Source organism: Vombatus ursinus, unplaced genomic scaffold (genome assembly GCF_900497805.2).
Source record: "Vombatus ursinus unplaced genomic scaffold, bare-nosed wombat genome assembly UNPS02014770.1, whole genome shotgun sequence".
Lineage (NCBI taxonomy): Eukaryota > Metazoa > Chordata > Mammalia > Diprotodontia > Vombatidae > Vombatus > Vombatus ursinus.
The window spans coordinates 14,115,097-14,143,083 of record NW_020954548.1 but is presented as its reverse complement, the minus strand read 5'-3'; the positions used below and the strand labels follow the sequence as shown (position 1 = coordinate 14,143,083).

The 27,987-nt window shown below is 34.6% G+C and overlaps 1 protein-coding gene across 8 annotated transcripts in view; it reads left to right on the top strand.

Moving 5' to 3' along the window:
- CCDC171 (coiled-coil domain containing 171) overlaps positions 1–27,987 on the top strand; it is a 496,773-nt gene that overhangs the window by 177,282 nt on the left and 291,504 nt on the right. For 6 of the 8 annotated variants that reach the window (XR_003569147.1, XM_027863037.1, XM_027863033.1 and 3 more), the window contains 5 exons: positions 7,621–7,727; positions 9,572–9,661; positions 11,012–11,212; positions 14,344–14,511; positions 16,176–16,364. Coding sequence is in view for 7 of the 8 variants with exons in the window: in XM_027863037.1 (XP_027718838.1) it covers positions 7,621–7,727; positions 9,572–9,661; positions 11,012–11,212; positions 14,344–14,511; positions 16,176–16,364 (755 nt within the window). In the remaining variant the exon portion in view is untranslated. The remainder of the gene's footprint in view (positions 1–7,620; positions 7,728–9,571; positions 9,662–11,011; positions 11,213–14,343; positions 14,512–16,175; positions 16,365–27,987) is intronic. The other 2 variants (XM_027863035.1, XM_027863038.1) reach the window with 2 other exon arrangements.

Sequence of the window (27,987 nt, the reverse complement as noted above, 5' to 3'; positions counted from 1 at the left end):
CTCCTTGCATTTCTCCTGGAGTTGTTGTGCAGCAAACACCATGTTGACCATTCCTCAGCCCTTTCTGAAGCCACACTGGATTTCAGGTAGAGGACCATCTTCCAGGGGAAGGATCAATCTATTAAGGAGGACTCTGGCAAGACTCTTGTTGGCAGTGACTAAGAGAAAGACATTCCCATGATTGTCACAGAACAACTTATTTCCTTTTCCTTTATATAGATGGACAATGGAGGCATCCTTGAACTCCTGTGGGATAACTTCCTTTTGCCATATAACCTGGAAGACTTCAGTCATTTTTTGAATGAACAATGGACCCCCTGCCTTTTCAATTTCTGCTGGTATGGCATAAGCACTATGTGATTTGCCACATGAAACGGGCCTCATGGTATCCAAAACCTCTTTTTTAGTTGCTAGGGAGGGATTGACTTCAGCATCAGTCAATGGCTTTAGTATTTGTTGATGACAGTCTGTTGAGAACATTATGGAAATGTTCAGCCTATCTCTCCATGATCATGTCCTTATCATTATTCAATATGTCTCCATTAGCACTGAGTAGTTGAGATGGACCATAGGTCTTTGGCCCAAAAATAGCCTTCAGGGCATCATAAAAGCCCTTTGGATTGTTACTATGAGCATAAAACTGAATTTCATCTGCCTTCTTACTGAGCCAAGAATCCTGCATCTCTCTAATTTTCATTTGCACTTTACTTTTGTTGGAGTCAAATGCTGCCCTCTTAGAGATGGACAAACTGTCCTTCTGGTAAATCTTGTGGAGTTCTCATTTTTCATGTAGTAACTTTTGAATTTCCCCATCTTTTTCATCAAACCAGTCCAGGTGTTTGTGAATATTCTGGCCCAGATAAGTAAATGTGGTGCTGTACATCAAATTTCTGAAAGCTGCCTACTCCTTTTCTTCTCCACCCTTGCCAGCCTTGAGTTGGCTCAGCTTTCCCTCCAAATTATCAACAAACTATTGCCCCTTAGAGAAACATTCTAATCTGTTGACATGAAGTCTTATGGTAGTTGTCTTGCTTGAGGCTGCTGCTTTTGCTGAATGTGAATATTTAGCTTGGAAAGGATAAGTCTATGATCAGTCGAGAACTCTATACTACACATTGCCTTCATCACTGACATCCTGTGTGACTCTTCTTACGATAACATGGTCTATTAAATGCCAATGTTTGCTGCTAGGGTGCGTCCATGAAGTTTTATTGTGTTTAGGTAAACACAAAACAGTGTTAGTGATGAGAAGGTCATGAGATGCACATGTCTTCAGTAATAAGTGACTGTTGCTATTGTTGTTTCTGACTCCATTCCTTTCAAGGACTCCCTGTCATGTCTGATAGTCTGTGCCTATTCTAGTGTTAAAATCATTCAGAATTACAAGCTTGTTCTGTTTTGGCACAATGATGATGAAGGTTTCTGGGTCTTCATAAAATTTTTCTTTGACCTTATCAGAGTTGGTGGGAGTATATGCACTGATGATGATGACATGGTGCTTTTGTGCAATTGGCAATCACATTGCCATGATCCTGTCATTCACTCCTTTTGGGAGGCATACGAGCTTGTTGACTAGATTAGATTTGATTGCAAAGCCTATGCCACCTTCATGGCACTCTTCATTATGATGACCCTTCCAGAAAAACATATATCTCTGAATTTGGTAAGCCGGCCTTCATTTGCCAGCCTTGTTTCACTCAGGGCTGCTGTTTGGATGTGATACCTGCTGAGTTCTCTTGCAAAAAGTTGTTCGTCTTTCAAGTGTACTGGATTTCATGTTGTCCATAAATGGGCACACATTCCATGTTCCAATGGTTCATGGAATCATCTTTGCAAAAGTTTTTGTATATTTTTTTTTGTCTTTCAGTTGTGGGGTAGGATCCCTGCCTGCCCCAGTAAGCAGGCTAGGGTTAGGTTAGGTGAAGCAGACTTTTTATTTAGGGCCCCCTTTTTATCCCCTTCCTCATGCCAGGAAGTGAGCAGTGTTGTTCTTAAAAAGACCTCTCAGATACCCAGGGGCTGCCTAATCCTGCTCCTGCTTCAGTCCAGTGAGAAGACAATCCTATGGCCTGGGCCACCTGTGTGCAGGGTTGTGACTAGAGCTCTCAGTGTATCCACAGCTGCTGCTTCGTCACTTGTCTGTCACCAAAGGACCTTTGAGGTAGGTACAAATGGTAAAATGGTATGGGTGATGTCTTTTGATTTGCATATAAATTGGATCTAAGTAAGGCAGAATTATGTGAAGTTGTTGGCCTCACTCTCTCTTCCAGAGTCATTGAAATCCAGTAGCAAGACAAAAGTAAAGATGACTGGCAACGTCGCAGGATGCAGTGGATGACTTTGGCATCTTCGATGTTTGATCGAGTTCTAAGCACTCCATAGTGTCTACTTCCTTCATGGCCCATTTGAACATATTGTTCACATCTGCCTTTTCTGCTGAATGAAATCTTCATATGCTTGGGGTAGATACCCCTCTTATTCACCAATGGATTTGAGGACTGTTTGTTACCCTCAATCTGGTTTAGCCTGTTTGGCTTACTGGGGTGTGGCCACTGTAAATGCTACAGCTTCTTGGAACCATAGGTGAGAGTTGAGTGGCAGGTAGACCCCAAAGGTGGATGAGTGGTCCTGAAAAGGGCTTGGCAGACCCTCACACCAGAGGTACTAGTCCTCCCTTAACACCCAATATGCTTCAGAACTTGGTAAATCAAAGCCAAAAAGGAAGAGGTAACTGAGTTCTCCAGATCCAGATCTCCAACCAGGCCCTCCTTCTTCAAGGAAATGTCAGAAAAATCCATAACTCTTTATATCCTACCCAATCTCCCATCCATACTTAAAAATTAAATTGTTAGTATTAACTTAATGTGGTACTCTTTCTGTGCTATTTGCAGTTTAAATAAAGAAACCTGAAGAAAGCAATGTTTCAATGGAATGAATTCCTTTTAATTGTAGAATTTTAGGTACTTTGCTGCTAATTGGGAAGGGGAGGGGTGGATTATTTTGTCCAGTGAACAGTAAATTATAACATATAAATAGTGTTAGTTGAGAACAAACCCAAAACCTTAAAAAAGTTTTCAGAATAAAGTATATTAAATTGTTTGGAATAGGGGTAGACTGAAAAAGGTGTCACCCACTCCCCTAGCCCTTGTAAGTTTTTCATTACATAGAGTTCAAATAAGGTCATAAGGACATTACAGCCTTTTGGCCAACACACAGGCAGTTTCCAGATACGGTATGTAAGTTCACTGAGATGTGTATCAGCAGGTAATTCCAAACATTCTAATGAGATTTGAGCAAGGTTTCTCCCTACAGTAAAGGATATGACAATAAATTTTTTCCTCCTGATAGCCACCTAATATGCTTTCCTAGGCTACCCTTTGGTATAACTTTTGAAGGGAAGTTGACCACGTATAACACTCTAGGTATTATTCCGTTATTTATTTGCTATTTGTCCTTCCTATTACATATATATGATTGAAGTGAATAGAGTTAACCAGTATCATATACTTGTGTGTGTCAGAAGCAGGACTTAACTCCAGATTTTTCTGGCACTGAGGCCTGCTTTCTTAGAGAGACATCATGTTGTCTATAAATTAGGTCTATAAATTGTAGAACAGGTTATAATACTGATTTGCATCTTTAGAGTAATTTTCCTCCTTCAGAGTTCTCTAACCTAATGAAATCACTGGTCCAGTCTTTAAAAAAGATTAAATACTGTGTGCTTCAAGCTAAATGGGAAAAAGAGGCAATTAAATTTAACATATCTAAAAAGTTCTGCTTTTACATTTCTTAAGGTTTTCTGTTAACATCCTCATCCAGTTTCTTTATATATTGAATTAATGTAGGCATAGCCCACCTAAAGAATACCTTGGCAAAAGCTGCTCAGCCATAGTATCATTAATTCATTATGACTAAACTCCAACATAAAATTCATTATGACTAAACTCCAGCATAAAACATTAAATCCAGATGTAACATTTTTGACTCATCCCTTTTATAATATTTATAACATTGGAGTCCATGTTTATAAGATGGAACTGGCGTTTCTACTTCTCTCCCCTACTCCCTGTAACCTTATGTCATATATTAATGAAATTGTAACAACTCCAATTTTTATGTGTGTGTGTGTGTGTGTGTACGTGGGTAATAAAGTTATCTTATTTGTTTCAGTTTTATTTATAAAATTATATTATTCATTGCAGTAATCCTGTTAGGTATAGTAGATTTGGTAGTATTATCCCCATTTTGTGGATGGTGAAACTGAATTTTGGAGAGGCCAAGTGTATTGGTTCGTGGCCATGATGACAGTATGTATCAGGAATAGATTCAAACCTAGTTGTCCCAACTCAAAGATCACTGCTATTTACATTATATCTTATTGTCTTTCAGGAGCCAGAATAATAAGTCACAGATACTCAAAATTGGAAGAGTCAAGAATCCCTCCCATAGTATCCTCAGCAAGTGGCCATCTAGGCTTTACTTGAAGATAACCAATTATTGGCTATTTTGTAGGTTGTGCATGCATGCATACACACACACACACACACACACACACTTTTATAGGTACATATATATATATATATATGTATGTGGAAATATGTATTTGTATGTATGTGTAGGTAAAGTTTTCAGAAAATGTTTTTCTTTCACCTCCCCCCAGTAATTGCTTAAAAAAACTGACTAGCCGTTTTTACATTTGACCTCTTTATCTTTTGAGTGCCGCAGATTTCTCACTGATAATATTTTTGCTATTGTAGCATGGCATAGTAGATATAGGGTCAGATGGAGGGAGTTGGGAAAATCTGGATTTGGGTTCTGCCTTTGACATATAACTAGTTTTGTGACCACCCGTTGGTCACTTAACCCCGCCATGTTCTACTTGACTCTCTAAAGCTATGATTACAGATGAGTTAAAGAGTTTCCAATTTAATAAGCTTTTGTTGAGCACCTGTTGTATTTAGGGTGCTGTGCTTGTTCCTGTAGGCACACTGACAAAAACAAAAACAGTACCTACCCTAGAGTCTTTAATCAATTTTGTAGAAGAGAAGTGAAGTACAATGATCTTTGGATGAAGATAAATGTCTTGTGATAAAAGTGAAAGAATGAGACGTACCTTTGGACTTAAGTGTAACATAGCAGCTAGTTCAGAATCAAGTATACTAGCAGTGATCAATGATGATTGAATCCAGTGGTGAAAGATTGGGAGAGAGGGGAGAGGAAAGGAAGAAGGATTGAGTTTCTCCTTCCCCGCTCCAGATTGACCAGGTGACAACTTTGTGAACTTTGAAAGGCAGAAAAATGTGGAATTCCTATTAGCAGTAGTGTCCACTAAAGCTGGTCGCTATGTCCCTGAAACGGTAGTGGATGATAACAATGCCTGCATCTGGAGCTGAGAGGCATCCTAAGGACAAACTAGACCCATGAAGACAGGTAGCTTTGGTATTCCACAAGGGCACTGACTCTCTAGCTTAGCAGAGAACTACATCTAAGGGGAACTTCATAGGGACTCCATGAAGAGAGAAAAAGACTTGAAACAGAGGTGTTACACATGTGACTGGCAATCCTCTTGAGTACCACCAACCATATGAAAAAATAATTGGGAAATATTTAACAAAATAAATAAAAATGCAATAAAAATAAATAACATTAATAGATAACATTTTAAATAGATAACATTGTAACAGAAATAGATAACATTTTAAAACTAAGTCAGTATGCCATTTTGAGGGATTCTTATGTATACCCTGATTCTACTTGAGTTTGATTCTGACTTAGAAACTAGGAAATGTGAGTTTTCCCTTTCACTATATGAGTTCTCTAAGTTTGAACCCAATCTCCCTGGGGACCTCATGTATGTATGTAGTTATTTCTTCATCAGTTGCCCTTGTTATACCTGTTTATCAAACACCCTTTCTAAAAGCTAATTCTGTCTGGCTGTTAATAAGTTGAGGACCCCTCCTGTAGGGCCTTGTGAGTAACGGTACTTGAAAACCTCAACCACTCAAGGTTACCCTTAGAATTCTGAGAGGTGATGTAGTTGCTGCCTGCGTGGATCAAGGGATAATTAAAGTCAGGGAATAGCCCCAGAAAGGTCATTAGAAATGCTTAGATTATCATTAATTAACATTTTTATTAAGTCCTTATTTTGTAGCAAGCATTGTTCTTAGCACTAGTGATACAAAAAAAGGTAAAAACAAAACAAAAACACCTTTTCTCAAAGGGCTTACTTTGTAAGAGAGGAGACAGCAAGAAAGAAAGTACATATAAGATATATAAGAGTAGATGGAAGCTGACCTTGGAGGAGAACTTAGTAGGTGGGGGATTGGGAAGGGTCTCTTATAGAATGTGGTATTCAAGTAGAGTCTTTAAGGAAGCCAAGGAAACTGAGTGAAGGTAAGGAGGGAGAACATTAATGCCATGGAAGACACAGTTAATGAAAAAGCGAGGAGATGGAAGATGGAGTGTCACGTACAAGGAAAAGCCAATAAGCTAGTATACCTGTGTAAAGTAAAATGTGCAGTAGAAAAAGGAAAGGACCAGGTTATGAAGAACTTTAAATACCAAACAAAAGACTTTATATTTGATCCTAGAGGTAATAGGGAGCCGCTGATGTTTATTATTGATTAATGGATGTCACAGTCAGAATTACTCTTTAGGAAGATCAATTTTGCAGTTGTGTGGATTGATGTGAGAAGAGAATTAAGGCAGAGAGACTTATTAAACAGCTATTGCAGTTGTTTAAACAGGTTATGATGAATCTTTGTATGAAGTTATGGTGGCTATGTGAGTGGGACTAAAGGGGACATCTATATCACATGCTATGAAAGTAGAAATGACAAGATTTAGGCTTAATTATAGGAAAGTAGAATATTAATATAGCCCATAAATTAAAAGATTTAAAAACTATTGACCATACTGCATTAATATTTTGAACTGTATTTGACCATGTAACACTGATTAAAACAACTCAGCTAAAAATGTAGTTTGAGGGTATAATAAATGGAAATATACATATTTGTACAGTGAGTATATCCGTTTTAAAGAGTTTTAATTGAAACATGATGTAGGTCTGTGTAGATAATAGCATTTTGATTGTTTATTTTGGATAGTAACTCAAGAGAATTTAAGGGTTGAAGGATATTTCCAAGCATAATAGAAAATTATGTGCACTTGGGCTCAGAAGTGATTTATTAAGTAGATTGAATAGTAAATTATAACTGGTTTGACTGGTCAAAAATGCTAAGAACCAAAGCATATTGAAAAAGAGAAAAAGAAACTAACCTTTAAATATGGAATGTTTATTTAGTTATATGCAGAACAGGTGCATAGCAAATTATCAGTCATTGACAAATAGGAAAAAACAACAGCAGCATGTGGACTTCATCAGAGTAGCTTACATACTTAAACCTGCTACTTTATAAACTTTAATTTGACCATTTGTTTTAATGGGATAGGAAAACATATCTACACAACATAATGCCTTGGAGAATAACATTACTATTTTGTGTTCCATATTGTCATTGCAGCCTTATGTAATTATAATATCTCTGTTACAGTTTGGTTAGCTTTTGTCTTCCTGTGACTTGAAGAGCTTTATTTTCATCCTCTGTTTTTCTCCAGGCATCCACAAGGATGAAGATAAAGCTCCCAGCTTCTCTGTTGTCCTTGAGACTTTGAGGCGTACCTTGACAGATTACCAGAACAAGCTGGAAGATGCATCTAATGAGGTAATATTTGCACTGTTTGTCTCCACACACATAGCCTTCGGCCTGCGTAGTACATATTCCTTACTTGTTACAAAGGTCAAAAGATTGAGAATGTTGAATTGACAGCTTCAGTGATAGCAAAAAATAATTCTCTGTCACAGTTTTTTCTTTGAGGTTACCCTAAAGTAATATGTCACAAATTTAATTTTCTTATATAATCCTAAACTTCTGAATTCCTAATTATTTTCTGTTTCTTAATGTCCCCTTCTCCTTAGTTTATTTTTAAAAGGGTTACCAATGATTTAAACATATAAGATAATGGATTTAAAAATCATGTATCTTCAACTAGAAATTTAGAAAATAATATCTATTTTAGTCCATTATTGAATAAGAATTGTGAATTGTTTCCTTCTATTTAGTACACCATTTAGGAAAAAAGGGAGAGAAATCTGTGTTACAGTTCTCTAAAGGGAGCAAAGTATAGTTAGGTTTAAAAAAAAATTAAGTATCTGTTTGATGTAGCCTGGGAGCTTTTCGTTTACTAACTGAAAAATCTCATGCTTATATTTATCATCTCATTTGTATTGTTTTAATGTGTTGGTTGATAATCTTTTTGGGTATTAAAATGTTTTATGAATTTGTTGCTTAAAAATTGAAGAGTTTAGTTACATCTTGTCACATTAGATCATACAAAATAATTATATTAGATGCAATTAGCTAACAAAACAAGGAACAGATTGTTGAAACAAGGAGAAGTTACATAGCATAGATTTTGAGTTTTAAATTTACATTCACAATCTTTGGCTTTTATTGGCCTGAGAGTCAAGTCATCAAGTCAACAAACATTTATAAAGTTCCTACCATATACCAAGCATTGTGCCAAGCGCTATAGATAGGTGATATAAACATTAACTTTCAGTTTTAGAAGGCTTCCCTCCCCCAGCCCCCTTTACTGGGGGGAATAAAGAAAATAAATTGTCTTTTTTATGCCCTTTGTGTTTGTTCAAGCATCACAAAAAAGTTACCATGGAAATAATCACATTTCTGTAAACAGCAGGTATTTCTAGGACTTTCCCAGTGAGATAAGGTAACTAGTATTGTGTAGTTTATGAAACTCTTCTGAGGCCCAGATCTGGAAGCTGCAAAGTAACCAGGAACATGTTACCCACAGCGAATTGTTATTTGGGAGGATGAATGTCACATGATCCTCAGTGCAGTTGAAAAGTCGACTCAGCAGGCTTTGGCTTAGTAATGCGCTTTGTTGTGAAACAGTGCCAGAGACAGCAGTGGGGAGACCAAGGGGGTGGTTGCAAAGAAAGCAAAAAGAGGAGTCTGACAGAAAGAAGAATGAACTGTCAAAGAAAATAAATCACAGGCAGTGCAGGACCAACTGATGACCTGCCACAAGCCTTCCCAGTAGGACTGCATGTGACTGACCCTGAAATTGTCATATGGAGCCAGAGACCCACTGAATACCTTCAGCATGTGTAGAATGAGAAGTCATCTCTATCCTTATTTTTCCTTATCGATGCCACTGCTTTTGGCTTTTTGGTCTGGAAAAATTTAGCAATTAAAGTATTTACAATGAAAATGAAAAAAACATAAAGATTTGTGGCATCTAATAAAATTTTATAAAAATGTCACTAAGATTTTAAGCTTGAGTACCTTCCCTCCTTTTTTCATAACATAAGCTTATGACAGGATCTATAAATAAATATAAACTAAGTGAATTATAATTTTGAGATTGACTTTAAAAAATTAAAATAGATGCTCTTATGTAGACTCTGGTTATAAAGTAAAATATTTAGCTTTTTATGTTGCTGTTTGTAAAAATTTTTTTAAATTATTTTTATTTTTTTTATTAGCTAAACTGCCTGCAAATGACTTCTGAAAAAACATTTAGGGAACTTGATGCTACCAAACAGGAGATGAAATGTCAAAACAAAAGTCTAAAGGTATTATTTAGGATGCTATCTTTCCATTTTGGAAATAGAGCTTTTTCTTTTGCTATCACATTTAATGATTTTTATATTGAATACTTTTGGATTTTAAGATAAACTAAAATTTCATCTTTATGAAAAAGTTTGCATTTGAATAGTGAAAATTTTACCTTCCAATATTTTATTGAATATATTTTATATGTTATATAAACTAACCTTAGTTTTACACATTTCAAAATTTGTATTGTTCAGCCAAAGATTTAAAAATAGTATTTTCTCATTCTTCATATACATTGTTTTGGAATTATGTTTTATGTTACTGGGAAAAATATGCTTAAGATCAAATTAAATCTAGTTTTTAAATTTAAATGTAATGCCAAAAATTAAATTCCAAAAAAGATAAAGGATAAAATGTGAAATGTCGTATTATTCTGATTTGTTAAAAAAAAGAATGGAATTCTTTAATTTGGAATATGTTTTGATCATTTTGGGAAAGAGAAATTGCTTTTCATATCTTTTCTGGTTAGGAGAGCTAAGAATCACTAATTTAAACAGCTTTGTAATTTGATATTCTGACATTTAAAACTTTTAAGTTTCTTAGCTGGTACTTTGTTGTGCCAAGACAAAATTAAACTCTTAAAATTCCCGAGTGCCCAATTTTTGTGTAATTTTTATTGTATTAGTTTATGGACACATAGTAGTATTTTTTTAAAGTTTTAACATGTGAATATCAGAAGTACATGGGAAGGTTATTAAAATAGCTAAAATTTCTCATCTTAAGCACTTAGAAGTGAATCATAAATGTACTTATCTTATTGTTAAAGGCTATATTGGAAGATGGGCATCTTATTAATAAGGTTTAGTATTAGTGTAAATGTTAAAGCATTTTTAGTTTTCAGATTTGCAAGTAAAACATTGCCATTAAAACATAAATATCAACAAAATAATTAGGAATTTAGTAAAGAAAAAAGCTTTCATATGGGTTTTTTAACCTGTGCCTCAGATTGTTAATTTAGCATATGTATTATATATTTTATCATATATATTACAATTGGAGGAATTATGTTTGATGATTATTGGACTAGTAGCTCTCTGGAAGAAAAAGGAGTTATAGTAGAAAACTGAAAGTGAAAAGAAGCAAATAAGGTGACAGTAATTTTGAATCATGCTATCATTTATTAAAATCTTCAGGATCTGTGTTAATTTCAATTCAAGGTATCTTTTTGGTTTAATTCAGGTGCTTTCTCCTCCCTATCCCCTTGGGAAAAAAATTTTATGTACTTCACTATGCATATTGAGAAGTCACCTACTCAAATGCTTTATCAATAAACTCACTAGTCACTTTTTATTTGGTATCTTTGACAGGAAGCACAGGATAAACTGGTTAATGTCAATCAAGAGTTAAATCACCTGCGAACTAAGTATGCAGACAGAGAATCTATAATAGGCACTTTAAAAATGGAACTCCAAAATGTTCTACATTGTTGGGAGAAAGAGAAAATGCGAGGAGCACAATCTGAAAATGAAATCCAGAAGCTTTCGCAGGCTTTCCATAAGGATATTGAGGTATTACTAGAGACAAAAGCACTGTCAGAAAAGATCTTCATCTAATCTTGTTTTATACATTTATATACATCAAAATGGCTGCTTTTGGTCTTCTGTGATTTGTTTCCAAAGATGAGTTTATGCGATACATTTTGAAATATGCATACTTTATCCATAAAATTGGCTACTCCTTTACTTTATCATACTATTTTACCCGATGAGATATTTAGAGTTTCATTCTATCAATCAATTAATAAGCATTTATTAAGCACCTCCAGTGCAAGGAGCTATGCTCAGGCCCTGAGGATACAAATACAAATGCAATAGTCCCTATTTAGAAGGAGTTTACCATGCCAAGTAGATTGGCTCTAAAATGTACTTCTCTGGTGCCTTGTCTCCTGATTATAAATTTACATTTTAATAATCTGAGAATTTTATAATTCCAGAGTACTAATTGTTAAAATAATTGAATTTTAGAAATCTGTGAAACACTGAGCATTAAGGCCCGCTTCATTTTCAAATTTTGACTCACAGCATGATAGTTCACATACACTGTTTGTCCCAGTCCTCTCCACTCCCACTGCTGCTATTCTGTTTCAGTATCTTCTCTCTTCAGTTAAAATGTTTCATTAGTTTTCTAACTTGTCTTCCTTGCTGGAGTCTCTCCCTTCTTCAGTCTATCCTCCATGCCATTATCTACCTAATCATCCTGATGCATTGTTGTGATCCTGTTGCTGCTTTTCTCAAAGAACTTCAGCAGTGACTTTTTCTTGGCTACTGAATAAAATATGAACTGCTGGTACTGTCATTCAAGGCTGTGTCTATATGCTTTAATATACCTGAAGCCTTAAATCATGCTTCTTCTTTTTGTATGTTTTATGTTTCTAGCCATGCTTAATTGTTCTCCATTTGCTATTATTTTCCTACTTTTGCTGACTTATATTGTGTCTGGAATGTTTCCTTCTTTCTTCCTTCCTACCCTGCCTCCTACTCCTATTCCCAATCAGTGGCATAGGGTAAGAGAATGCTAGCTGTGGAGTCAAGAAACCCTGGGCCCAAATTTGGGCCTGACACTTCCTAGCTCTGTGACTTGGGGCAAGGCACTTAAACCCTGTCTGCCTCATGTTCCTCACTTGTAAAATTGCAGTAAGAATAGCACCTACCTCCCAGGGTTGTTATAAGGATCAAATGAGATAATATTTGCAAGGCACTAAGCGTAGTACCTGGCACATAGTAGATACCATATAAATAATAGCTATTATTATTGTTGTTGTTTTTTTGCTTGGACCTCTTCCTGCCATATTACTTTTTTTTTTTAAAATCAAAGTTATTTGTGTACTTATCCTTCTCCTAAATTAGACTGTCTGTTCCCTGAGAGTACGGTCTCTATCCTGTTTATATCACCATTGCTTAAAGCACAATGCTTACAAATAGTAGGTGTTTAATATATTTGTTGAATTAAATGAATTCATACTGTAGCAAAACATGTTTATCTCATAGGAGAATTCTTTGTTAACCAAATAAATGGTCTTCTATTTTATTTTGACTTGTATACAACCAGTCTAGCTAGCAAAGAACTAACTTATCTGAGTTGTTCTGCATATTGAGCTCATTATTCTAACAAATATCAACAATAATGCCAACTGAGTGAAACAGAAACATTCTTTCCATCATTTTTACAGTCTGGGATTTAAATTGTGTCCACATGAAGCGGTTGGAATTGTTCTACACATCAGATAATGATTAAAGTAAAGGAAACTAGAAGCCTGACTGTATTGTAAAGTCAGCATGTCTACAGCATTGTGGTTGGGTTCAACATGTGTGAATTGATTTTGGGTCTTGGGATTTCTTTTTCATGCCAAATGGATGATTATCATGCCTGGTTTATCATAGCCCAAGCAAACAGAATACAATGGCAACACAATTGTTAACACTGAAAAAGTTCTTGATCATTTGATGATATGTTTAGGGAAGTTTTTTAATGCTTGTATACTATATAGGATGATTTATTTTGAATAAGATCTTTGACCATTTCAGCAGTTGAAAAATGCAGAATATTAACCTATCAAATTAACAACTCAGAGCACATTTAAAAACTTTCTCTTGACTTCTGAACCTAGTTTTTGGTTTTAAGGCTATGTTCAATTTTTTTTCTTTTCTTTTCTTTCTTTTTTTAAAGTGTTCCATTTTGAAAAGGTACTTTGCTATGCTGCATAGCATGAGTATAAAGCACATCATTTAAATAAGTTGAAGGGAAATCTCTTAAGTCCTATGATTTCCTTATGATACAGTATAGTTTTTATAAATTTCTCTTGATAAGTGTTTTTTTTTATAGTAATCTGTTGAAAGATAATCTTATAAGATTGTATTTTCTGTATAAAAACCTTATACTCTAGCTCCACTCTAACTTTATTTTCAGAATTCATGCCTTGGGTCAAATTCTAAGAATAAATGTATTTGCTTCATATTAAATTCTACTCTTAAGTGAATACTGTTTTTTTGCAATTTCCCAATGCATTTTAACACGTCACTTTTATTTGATGTTTCCAATTTGACTTTTTGGATATTATATCTTGTGCAGATTATCTATCACATTGTTTTTCTTATAGGAAATGAGTTGTGCTATTGCCTTGTAATAATGAAAAAAAAGTGCTATGTACTTCTTATGTGTCTAATGAGAGGATGGAAGGGCATATATTTGGGAAAAAATACAACAGGCTTATCTACCTTATAACCCTCATTTCACTAGCTGATAAGCTTAAGGGGCTTGGGATAAATTGCCTATAATAAATGTGTAAAACCTGAGAGCTAGAAAGAAGAGAAGGAATTAGAGCAATTGTATACATGGAAAATGCTGAAATTATTTAAATTGTTCAAAAAAATATAGTAACATTCTAAATTGCACCTTGGTTTAAATAACATACCTTTCTTGTAAAAAATTTAAAGAGAAATATGTCACAGTTATAAACATTTATGAATTATAATTTATAAACAGTTATATTTCCTTTTCTTAGAATGTAAAAATAATTTAATTAAAACTGCCACATTTTGAAATTCTGTGTTATGATCTTGTTCAGGCTTTGGAAGTATATGTACATTTAGATTCCTACAATGTTTATATACTGAAGTTAATTTTTTTGCTTTCCTCACAGGAGAAGCTAACCTTCCTTCATACTTTATATCAGCACTTGGTAGCAGGCTGTGTGCTTATAAAACAACCAGAAGGCATGCTGGATAAATTCTCTTGGTCTGAGCTTTGTGCAGTCTTGCAGGAGAATGTTGATGCCCTGATCTTAGACCTCAACAGGGCTAATGAGAAGGTAACTGTCCTCAGGCACCAGATACCTCTATTAAATTCAGTGACATTTGTCCACATCACAGTATCATTAAGAAAGGCTGACATTCATCTTATTTCAAAAAGAATTTGGATGTTAATAATTCAATACCATTAATTATGGCTTGTCTACAACTCAGTTTGATGCCATTGCTGTGGGCATGTAAATGTGACTGAAGTCTGTATGAAGTCTCTAAGCTCCACTTTCTGTGCAGGACATGCTAATACTACTAGCCAGTGTTAGCCACAGGGACCTAATTAAAAGAAAATAAATTAATCTTACTGATGAAGCAATTCAAAGGACTTAGTCATTTACTCTAATAAACCAACACTTTATCTTAGCATAAAACAGAAACAAGCTATAGTTCCCCAAAAATGTAATCTTAAAATAATTGATTTGGTAAAATTGAGGTATTATCATTTTAAAAATAATTACATGCTTATAACATGTTTTCTAAAAGATAATGATATATGTAATTATAAAATCTGTGGTTCATAATATAGTAAATATTTTTTGAGGGATAAGTACAGTAGACTTTTATGATTACTTTACTATTTCATAAGACTTAAATTTTTAGTCTTTCCAAAGGAAACACACTCAAAATCCCTCTTTAGTTTATAATAAATTAAACTGGCTTAGTGGACATGTTGCTGTTAAAGATATTGGCTCATTTTCTGGCTCTATTGAACTAGCTGGTTAGAACTATGTTCATGTGGTCTAGGAGAAGGATTCCAGATCTTGGCTGTACTGACATTTGCTCTTGAGGGATAGGAAGAGAAAAACGGTTCCATAAGTTTTTCATCTGTTGGAGACATGAAACAATTTCTTGGCCCAACATCAGGAGTTCCTTACTATTGATAATTTTGGCTCTGATCCTATTAGTAGGGTCACTAGAATGTTCTAGGAAGGATGATAGTGGGAAGGTTTAGAGACAGTGTAAATGATACTTATGATTTTGAATCTGTATAAAAACATGTTCTATTTGATCAGAAAATTTTAACAATGCTAAACGTGATTAACTATTATAATGATATTAAGCCTATTATGATTTTATAGATTTTTCAATGAGCTCCTGTTATTATTATAATTTATAAATTTCATTAGTTGCTACATGAATGAATACGTGAAAAAGAAAAGGCCTTTCCTCAAAGTTTTTTATTGGTATCCTCAAATCAGCATGAAACATTTTATTTTATTGTATGCAAATTCATTTGTATGCAGATTTGGATAGCTTTTCTTAAATGGAGATTCTTGGTTTAACTTTAAGGGGAGCTCTATAGCTTCTCACTTAATTTTTTGCTGGATATCATTTCTTGAATATCTTTTTTTGAAATATATTTTAAATTTAATAACTTAGTTAAAAAATGATCATATTTATAGCAAAAATTTTATATGATTTTATGATTTATTTATGATTATTTGTAGCATAACTTTTATATGATACTAATACTGAACTAAATGCTTCAATTTTTAGGTAAAGTATAATCACAGAATATACTTATCTCAGTTTCCCTCTTAATGTGCTAATTTATGTCTGGCTTAGTTTTTTATATCATTTAGGAAGAAAATAAAAATGAGAAGAAAAACTTATTGTGAATTGGAAAAAATGATTTGACCTTATTTCTTGTGTCTATCATATAACCATATAGATAACTCATCTAGAATATGTTTGTAAAAACAAGTCTGATACTCTGAGGGAGCTTCAGCAGACCCAGGAAGACACTTTTAATAAAGTGGCAGAACAGATTAAAGCACAGGAGAGCTCTTGGCAGAAACAAAAGAAGGATTTGGAACAGCATTATACTGAACTCCTCCGGGAGGTTCAGATGAAGGCACAGGTATGCTACTTCTACCGGAGTGTTGAAAAATGTTTGTATCTTTTTCCACACTCTGCATCCTATTTCGGAACCATAATGGAATTCTAATTAAATTAAAACTAGTTGGGAATTACATATATATCTATATCTATATCTATATCTATATAGATGTAGATATAGATATATATATATAGAGAGAGAGATATATAGAGATAGATATAGATATATATATAGATACATGTACACAGACATACATATAAATATATATACAAGCATATATACATATTTATGTGCGTGTATACACACACACACACACATATATCTTTAATTCTTAATCGTGGCTTTCTTCCCAAAGTCTTTTTTTCTTTTTTTTTTTTGGTGAGGCAGTTGGGGTTAAGTCACTTGCCCAGGGTCACACAGCTAAAATCGTGACTTTCTTTAGGAAAGAATGGGTGTCTGGTTAACATATTCCAAAAATGCATTACTTAATTGGATCCAGAAATATTTCTCTTCATCATTAAATTTTTTGTGAGTTTAGAAGTATAAAATAAAATATCCAAATCATTCTAAAATTGCCCATAGTAGTAGAGTAATAGTTTCTTTTTTCAGTATTAATTTCATTTGTGAAGTGTATCTGTTTACTACCATTTTAATTTATTTTAAGCCAAAATTTGGTGTATGATTTTTATGCTTCAGTAATCTCCTTATTGGTGTTATGTAAGGAATATGTTATCCACTTTTAGGTCTTATATTAAAATAATTGACTGGGAAATGAGTTATGTCTTTTCAGTTGAATTAGAGTGTGCAGAACCAAACTTGAAGCCAATTATATGACCATACTTTTCCCTGAATAAATTGAATATTTATGAAATTGGTATTTTAAGACCCTTCTTGATCAAGAATATTATAATGGCAATACAAACTTTTCCATATTTAACTCAATAGACTCATAGATTTAACTTGGTTATGGAGTTGCTTTGGCCAGTACTAAGGATGCTGTTTATGTTTTTTTCTGTGATTGAATCAGTACGTGTTTCCTTTGTACACTATGGCAATGGATCCTGGACACTTGCTTGAATGAGTGCCACAAGTAGGAGTACTCCTTCTGGTACTCAGATAGTGAAGGTGGATGCCTCTCTTAGGGATGAGGTTTGGCAGCCTCATTACTCTGGAACCTATTGTGATGTGTGATGATTGAAACTGATAATGCCCTGTTTTTATCTTGGCTCTGCAAATTCTTTCTCCCTTTAGGAAAGCTGCTTAGCATCTTTGGCCTTATCTGGCTCATCTTTAAAATGTGAGAGTTGGACTAGATAACTTCTGTGATGGGAGCAAGATTCTAACCCTTCTGACCCCATGCAAATTAGGTTACTTTTTCCTTAAAAGGTATTGAAACTATCCTCAAGACGTGGCTTAGGTGACCAATGGCTGGAGTGATTGAAATCACTTCTGGGTCACCTGAGTAAAAATCTGTATAAACCTGTCTCTGAGGTTTGGCTGGCAGACCAACTTAGAAGCAGGGGAACTTCACTCAGCTGAATCAGTTTGTGTTCTTGATGCATATCCTTGTTCAATATCTTTCTCTTGCTTTGACCAAGTAAATTCCTTTTGTCAACTATTGAATTTTATGAATTGTCATATTTATTTTATCATATTTCATTCTAATATCAAACCTGAATTACCAGGGGTACTTAGAGGTGTCAGATCTAGGCCATAATAACCTTTAAGGTCCCTTCCAACTCTAATTGTGTGATAATGTAACACGGTGCCAAAACCAATTTACTGTTATATGTGCCAACTAGTGCAATAGAAACATTAATTAGATTTATACTTCTCTATGTTTAACTTAGCAGTTAAACTTTATTAATCATATGCATGCAAACATCAGCTTCTTTTTTCTATTAAACAATATAAACTTTGACCCCACTAAGAATGAAACACCAATCTGGTGGTTCTTAAGACTTCCCAGTAAGCACATCTCCTACTGGTACTCAGTGACAAAAGTTCCTTTTTGCACAGCCACAGGCCATGTGTTTCCCTCCATTTCATTTAGTCAATTGGTACTGCCCTTACGCAAATACTTGAGTCTTCTCAAGTCAGGAATGGGGAATGCAGAAGCTACCTTGGTTATAACTCAAGGTCAAGCTGAAGGCTGGGAGTCCATGGTAGGTTTATTATAGTTCTTGCTATGGGTGTTAGCTGGTTGCGTCCAAATTCTCATTGTTGTTCAGGGACCTAATCTGATTATCAATTAATTTGATTTATACCTGATAACTAATGATAAGATTGTTTACTAAATTTTCCCAAGTGGGGGTTCCAGTTTTATACATTATTTATGTATATGATAGATGTTTATAGTTAATATATATTTGTATATTATATTTTCATATATTATTTTTACCAGTTTTACACAAACACACTTAATATTGTTTACAAATCTAAACCAGACATATGCTTATTTTAATATTGGAAAAACAAGTTATGAAAAACAAATATCAAAACACGTTATCACAAAATGATGGTCTAATATGAAATAGAGTCAATTATGTCAAGGCAATAAATAAGTTCACTAAAAGTACTATTATCCTGATCCTAACCTCTGATCACCCAAGTAGGTAGATGTGTCAGCATTTATTTTTCCATCACTAGCTTTAGATGACCTCAGGTTGGAGGTTTCCTCACCTATATTAGAGGCTATACCTTCTTTGTCCTGTGACATTGAACCATGTAAGAAAACACTTCAGAGTCTATTAGACAGAAAGTGTAGCCATGGTTCTGTTATATCTTTATGATCATAAAAAGGGAAGAGTAATACACAGGGGGAAGAGGGAAAGGAAAACATTGTTAGGGAAAATTATCTTATACAGGTAGAAATCTACAAAAAAAATGTGGAAGAAATGGGGGTATTTTTTTGACCTCACCTTCATCTAAGCTGGTTAGAGGAGAGAAGAATATACATACACAGTTGAGTAAAGAAATATATTTAATTCAATAGGGAAAGAGAAGGGAATTAGAGAGGTGGTAGATTAAGGGAGGAATTGGTCCTAGGATAAACAAACTCTAACAAACTTACTGCACTATACTAAAATATTTATAGCTCTTTTTGAGGTGGCAAATAATGGGAATCTGAGGGGGTGTGCATCAATTGAGAAAAGGCTGAACAAGTTATGGTATATAAATATGATGGAATCCTAGTGTGCTGTAAGAAATGATGAAATGGATAGTGTCAGAGAAATCTAAGAAGAACCTATGAACCAACAGAACAATTCATACACTGACAGCAGTATTATAAAACAAATAACTCTGAAAGACAGGAACTCTGACCAATGTAATCACCACTCACAATTCCTGAGGACTAGTGATGAAATATGCTGCTCACCTTCTGAAAGATAGGTTAAAGAATAAGAGTACAGAATGAGGCATATATGTATGTATGTATGGGTGTGCATGTACACATGTATACATACACACATGTATGTGATCACATGTATGGATGCTACCTGTATACACATATTTAGATGGATACATACCACATGTTACCATGTACACATATGTAAAATGCACATATCTATGTAAATGTATCCATACACATATAAATATGTACACACAGGTGCACACACATGTAGATGTGTATAGGTATTATGTACATGTATGTGTGTATATTTATGCAATACAGATATACACATGTATATGTGAATGAATGCATAATGGTGTTAGTAATAATAATAATTATTATTAATAATAGCTAACATTTATATCATACTTACTATGGACCAGACAATGTGATAAATTCTTTATAACTATCTCTCATTTGATCTTCCTAATAACCCTGGGATGTAGATATTATTATTCCCATTTTCCAGATAAGGAAACTGAGACAAACAAGGGATTAAGTGACTTGTCAAGGGTTACAAGCTAAGTATCTAAGGCTGGATTTGAACTTGGGTCTTACTGATTCCAGGTCCAATGCCCCTATTCACTGTTACACCTAGCAGAATACTGCAAGATAAAAGATAATGAATCAACACCTGATGAGGCAGAAGACACCATGGATTCCAAAGATAGCATGGGACCATAGCAAGATGTTCCTGAATGGCTTAAAAGAAAAATAGGAACTGTGAAAACAAAATTTGTGTCCTGCATAGAATAAATGATTGGCAGGATAGAAAAACTTCATGAATAGAAGAAATTCATGCCGGCAAGTTTCACCAAAGATTCAAAATAGAGAACTGATTGGGAATGGAAATACACAGAAGTAAAGGACAATCTGGAAGAATAGAAGCAAAAAACAGTAACATTAAAGAAAAATATATTCTGCATATAAGCAAAACATACTGATCTCAAAGACACAGAAGAACGTAAGTCAGAAAACTTGAACATCAATTTCCCTTTTCAGGTTTATTATAATACTTCTCATAGTTCAAATCCAATGCACTTTGTGATCTAGCCAGACCTGCCACCTTGCTGTTCCTCACATACAGCATTCCCTCTCCCTTTCCTGTTTTGCACAGCCTGTCTCTTGTTTTTAAGAAGAGTCCTACTTATCACTAGGATAGGTAATTTAATAATAAGTAATTTCTATTATTATTATTATTAGCTGTTAGGTTATTTTTATCAATCCATTAAACTAGAAGAACTACTTTTTTTTTTAAATCTGGGGCAACAGTTCATCTTCCAAATTCTCTGTGAGAAGAAAACCTTTCATAACTCCTTCTTTTTTAGGGGTAACTTGTATAGAAATCTTGTTCTTGATAATTTATTGAAACTTTTTCCTATTTAGGATTGCCTCTTTGAAGGTTAGGACATTGGAGAGCTTAGCTCACTGGATGGAGAGGATAGCATTTAGTTCAGTTGACTTCAGCAAATGTTTATTAATTGCTTACTATGTTGCCAGGTTTTGTGCTAAAGTTATTGAGATCAATACAAATAGTTCCTTCCCCCCAAGAAGATTACATTCTGTTGTGCGTAAGGTATTTACATGTACACAAATATGTGAGATACAAGATAAATTAAGAATTAATAATAATAACTGAAAGGATCTGGGAATCTTTCATTGAGGACCTAGCATCTAACCTAAACCTTGGTAAGAATGGAGCAGGAGTGAGAGTTCCTTTATGAGAAAGATAGCAACTGCAATTATGTTCTAATAAAAAGGGCACTGAATTTAGAGTCAAAAGACCTTAGATCAAGACTTTGCCTCTTACTAGCTATATAACTTTAGATAAATCACTTTGCCTTTCTGACCCTCAGTTTTCTTATCTACAAAAATAGAGTTCATCAGATCATAAATATATATTAAAGACTTGTCTTGTGCAGACTAATGTGCTAGGTACAAGGTGGAGGGTGGGTGAGATACAAAGTTAGATAATAAGAAGAGAATCTTTAACTGAGAAAGTAATAATTCACAATTTCATCAATTATATGAAATTGAGAAACTTTTGCAGAAATAAAGTCAAAGCAGCTGGGATAAGGGAAACAATAGATTGGACAAAAATCTTTGTAATTTTTTTTCTAATAAGGGTCTGATATCTGAAATGTGCAGGGAATTAACACAGATACACATGACTAGGAGCCATTACCCAATGGAAAGGTAATAAAATGTAAACAGTTTTAAAAAAGAGTTGCAAACTATTAACAACCATGTGAAAGATTGCTTCTCATTACTAATAATGAGAAAATTGTAAATAAACCCAATTCTGAAAACCTTCTTCCCTCCACCTCTGAAATTACAAAGATAATGAAAGATGGAAAAAGTCAATGTTGATGAGGCTGTAGAAAGTTGTTGTTGTTCAGTCATTTTTTCAATCATGTCCAACTCTTCATGACCCCATTTGGAGTTTTCTTGACAGGAATACTGGAGTGCTTTGCCATTTCCTTTTCCAGCTCATTTTATAGATGAGGAAACTGAGGCAGAATTAAGTGACTTGCCCAGGATCACACAGCTAATAAGTGTCTAAAGCAAGATTTGAACTCAGGGAGATGAGCCTTATTGACTCCAGGTCTGGCACTCTATACACTGTACCACCTAGCTGTCCCATTGTAGAAAGACAGGTACACTAATATAGTATTACAGACTGTGAATTGGTTCAGCAATTCTATAAAGCAATTTGGAAGTGTGGTAGTAAAGTGACTAGAATATCAATATTTTCTGACCTAGACTCATATATACCCTATGCATGTACACAAAACAAGTCAAAGATACAAATGAGTCCCACATGTACCAAACTATTAATAATAGCATTTTATGTGCAAAAAACTGGAAACAGCAGGTCCTCATTTATTGGGAAATATCTAAAAACATTTTGATGTGTGGATTATTGTAATATAACTGAGCTATTCAAGACGGTGAATTTGAAGAATTCAGAGAAGCATGGTAAAGTAAGCATAATTGGGAAAATAATATATGTAAGGAATAAAATAGTATAAATGGAAAGAACAAAAGAGGAAAATGGAACCCTATATTATTATAGTGGCCAAGCATGGCTGTATGGAAGAATTAAGAAAATATATCCACTTTATTGCAGAGATGGGGTACTATTTGTGTGGGTATCATGTTTTATTAAAGATATTGATAAACCAGAGAGAATCCAGACAGACTCTGAGGATCAGTTCAGGGAACTGGCTATGTTTACCCTGGAAAAAAGGAAGAATGGTGTGGGGGAGGGAAAGATAAGGGGCAGAGATATGATGACATAATAACTATATTTAAATATTTGATGGATTGTCGTGTAGAGGAGGACTTGTACTTGTTCTTTTTGGCCCAAGAGAGGGAAATCAGGAGCGGGGCAGGGGGAGTTGAAAAGAGTAAATACAGATTAGATGCTGGGAAAAACCTGATAACAGTTAGAGGTGTCCAAAAGTGTAATGTGCTGCCTCAAGAAATGGCGTGCTCACCTTGCTTGGAGGCCTTTAAGCAGAGATTTGTTAGGTATGGAGAGATAATTCATGCATGTATGTTTATGAGTGTTCAGGGAGGACTAGTACCTCTGGTGAGAGGACTAGTACCTCTGGTGAGAGGAGTTGCTAAGGTCTATTCAGGTTTGCTCATCACCCTTGGTATCCACCTGATTCACTCAACTCTCAACTCTAGCTCCAAGAAGCTGTAGCAAGTGCAGCAGCCATACCCTGGTAAAACTGTCTCAGCAGATGAGTTAAACCAGATTGAGGGTAACCAAAAGGCCTCAAACCTGTTAGTGAATTGTGTGGATGCCTACCCCTAGCTTGTGTAGATGACCTTCAGCAGAATGGGCAGATGAGAACAGTTTGTTCCAATGGCAATGAAGGTGGCTGAAGCAGGTGCTGTTGAGCACTTAGAGCTCAGTCAGGTATCGAAGACACCAAGGTCATCTACTGCATCCTGGGCCATCTCTGATCATCTTGGCTTTTGTTCTGCCACTGGACTTCAATGACTCTGCAGGCGAGAGTAAGGCTGACAGCTTTGTGCAATTTAGAATTCTGTGCCTTAGAATTTAAATCCAATTCATGTGAAAGTCAAGACATCACCCCATGATATCTTTGGTCCTCTTTGAAAACAAAGGATGAACAACAACAGTAACATGTATGTAATATAAAAACAAAATATTTTATTTATTGAATTTTGTAAGCTAAATTTTTTTTAAGCTCCAATTTTAAGAAGAAAAATTGAATTATTAAAGTTTTTCAAAGAAAAAGGAAGAGATGTGAAAATTTCCTGGTGGTGTAATGCATCTTTTAGGCAGTATCCTCTTAGGTAATAGCTTTTAATGATCAACAAATTAGTAGGTTAAGCTGGTAGTCAAATTTATATTTTTAACCTCATGATATATTTATTGAATTGTTTTCCTTAAGGACAATAAGAATTTCCCCAAAGTTCTTTTTTTGTATTTTTGTTTAATTTTTAAAATTAATCCATTTTGATTTATCAACCATCACTTCCATAAGCTTTTGAGTTTTAAATTTTTCTGCCTTTCCCTCTTCACCTCCCTCCCCAAGATGGCATGCAGTCTGATATAGGCTATACATATACATTCCTATTAAACATTTTCACATTAGTGATATTGCAAGTAAGAATTAGAACCAATAGGAGGAACCACCAGAAAGAGGAAACAAAATACAATAGAAGAAAAAAAATAGCAAATAGTATGCTTTGATCTGCATTCAAACTCTGTAGTTCTTTTTTTGGATGTAGATAGCATTTTCCATCATGAGGCCTTTGGAGATGTCTTAGATCCTTGTATTGCTGAGAAGGGTTAAGTCTATCAATATTAGTCATCGCACAATGTGGCTGTTACCGTGTACAACATTCTCCTGGTTCTGCTCATTTCACTCAGCATCAGTCCATACAAGCTTTTCCAGGTTTTTCTGAAGTCTTCCCGCTCATCATTTCTTATAGCACAATAGTATTCCATTACATTCATATACCACAACTTCCTCAGCCATTCTCCAATTGATGGGCATCCTCTCAATTTCCAATTCTTTGCCACCACAAAAAGAGCTGCTACAAATATTTTTGTACACGTGGGTCCTTTTTCCATCTGTATGATCTCTTTGGGATATAGCCCTAGAAGTGCTATTGCTGGGTCAAAGGTTATGCACATTTTTATAGCCCTTTGGGCATAGTTCCAAACTGCTCTCCAAAATGGTTGGATCATTTCACAACTTCACCAACAATGTATTAGTGTTCCAATTTTACCATATCTTCTCCAGCATTTATCATTTTCCTGTTTTGTCATAGGTGTGGTGTAGTACCTCAGAGTTGTTTTGATTTGCATTTCTCTAATCAATAATGATTTAGAGCATTTTTTCATATGATTGTAGGTGGCTTTATTTTCGTCATCTGAGAACTGCCTATTCATATCCTCTGATCATTTCTCAATTGGGGAATGACTTGTATTCTTATAAATTTGACTTAATTCTCTATATATATTAGAGATGAGGCCCTTATCGGAGAGATTGACTGTAAAAATTCTTTCCCAATTTTCTACTTTCCTTCTAATCTAATTGCATTGGCTTTGTTTGTGCAAAAACTTTTCAATTTAATGTAATCAGAGTTATCCATTTTGCATTTCATAATGTTCTCTATCTCTTGTTTAGTCATGAATTCTTCTATTCTCCATACAGCCATAAATTTAAAAAAAATCTTAAATTTAAATACAGAATGAAAAAAAAACATTGCCATGTACACAGAAGATTCAATAAGAGAAGATTCAATATAAAACAATAAAACTGTTTTGGCAGGTATACACTCAGGTATTTTATACTGTCTACGTATTTTAAATGGTCTCAAACAATATTGAATAATATTGCTGATACAGAGTAGAGTTTCTCTGTTTTTCACTTTTGATTTTTTATTCCTTCATTCATTTACTTATTTATCTACTTATTAATTAATTAATTAATCAATCAATTCATCTATCCATCCATCCATTCATTTATTTATTTATAGCAGCTATAGTATTTATATATATATTTATTTATATATTATATATAGTATTTATATGTATCTATTTATAGCAGCTATATATACATTTATAATAGCAGCTATTAGTATAATCAAACTGTAGTCCCAAGGTATGGGGAATGATGTCCCAAGCCTCAGGTTACTGTTATTTTATGAGACCTGCATTGGGACCCAACCTTGGGCTCTCCTCTCCATTCCTAAGCCGCAGCTAGGGCCTCCAGTCACACTGTCTCAAAAATGATCTTGCTCTCTGCTGTCTCTCAAAACCAGGGACTCTGATATCCTGCAAGTGCCCACATCCAACAGGGTCCCTGGCCCTCACTACTGCTCTCACCAGGTGTGTGCTAGCTCCTTCTCCTGGCAGCCATAGCCCTGAACGCATCTGGTCTGCACAGCTGTGCTTGGCATCCCTCAACAGTGGAAGGTCCTTTAATCTTTTACTCAGCAGTCAGACCTGGCCCGTCCCCCACACCCCTCCCCAGTGTCTGCAAGATGAAAGTTTCTAAAACTGAGGCTGCCTCTCTGTCCAGCGGTTCCCAGGGCTTATTGTTTGTTGATTCTGTAGAGTCGGCTTGGAGGCACTCCACTGTGGTCAAAACTTCCACCCTTGGAGGTTGAGTCTTTCCTGGGGGTCTTCTCAGGTTGTCCTAGGAGGACAACTTCTTTACCCTGTGTTTATTTCTGCTGCTCTGAGGCTATGTTCTGTCTTTTTTTTGGAGAAGAAATATGGAGAGCTTAAAGTTTTCTGACCTACTCTGCCATCTTCCCAGAATCCTCTTCCCTTAACTTCTTTAAAATAATGTTAAAATTTCCACATTTGCTTCAAGGAAAAAATAAAGAGTAAACACTGACATAATTAATCACTTAAAAACTATTTTTATATTCTAAGTGACCCTAATGAAGACAGCAACTATCAACTAAAATATTGTAAATAAATACACTGTAAATCAGTGTTTTATTATATTCATGAAACTACTAATCTGCCCTTTTAAAAATAAATGTCATCTGTACCACAAAAAGCTTTTAAAATTATTGTATAGCATGATGGAGTAGAGAGAGGTCTGATCCTAGAGTCAGAGTTTTGGGTTCACACTGGGGCTTTGTCTTTTATTTGCTGTGTGATTTTGAGCAAGTCACTCAGACTCAGTGAGCTTCAGTTGCCTTACTTCAAAACAGGTTACTAATACTTGTAGTGCCTACCTCCTGATTCAAATGAAATTATGCATGTAAAATATTTTGTAAAAATTAAGTGTTATTGCAAGCCATTAGCATTATTACAAAAATATACATTTCAGAGTTTCTTTTAAAATTTCACTTAAGTGTTTCTTGACCAAACACAATGAGAAGCTGAAGGGAAGAGAAACTTAACTAATTAGGAAGTACTGCCAATTGAAATTAATAATAGTCACATTTATAAGATACTTTATTGTTTATAAACCACTTACCTCATGTCCCAAGTAGTATCAGTATCATTTTGACTATTTTATAAATAAAGAAAACTAAGCACAATCAATATGCCCACAGTCACAGGATTGCTAAATGGCAGAGGTGAGAGTACAACCCGGATTAATTGATGCCTAGTCACATTTGATGGTGTCTCTCAGTGAGAGGTAAAGGAAAAGCAATAAGAAAATAGGTTTAAACTTATTATTTGTTCAAAACTTTTAAGGAATTCGTTTAGGAATTAAAGCTTTTGCTTAAATTTCTAGTACTTCGCATTGAAATTAAATATTATACAACTGTTAAATAAAACAAAATCCCATAAAACTTACTATCACTTATTACACATGATAATATATGTAAAATGCTTTCTAAACCTTAAAGTGATATATAAATTTTGGCTATTATCTCATTCTTATCTTTTTTGTGGGGTTCAGGTAGAAACAGTCCTGAGACAAGTCACTATCTTACTATTATTCCTTTATATTCAGTGCTGTATGGATTATTTCCCAGGTGTATAGCATATCTACTTTTATGGTTAAATAAAAGTATTAGAATGGAAGCTCGTTCTCTGTATTTTTACTGTCATTGGTATACTTCCAGTAGCAGAGAGGATAACAGAGATGATATATACTCCATCCAGTTCCCACATGATTTTGATTTTTTTTTAGCTAAGTCTCTATATTTTGAAAGCTTTTAGTTTCTGTAGCTTAGATATCATTATTTAGAATGGTGACATATATTAAAATAGTACTTTTTTTTTTG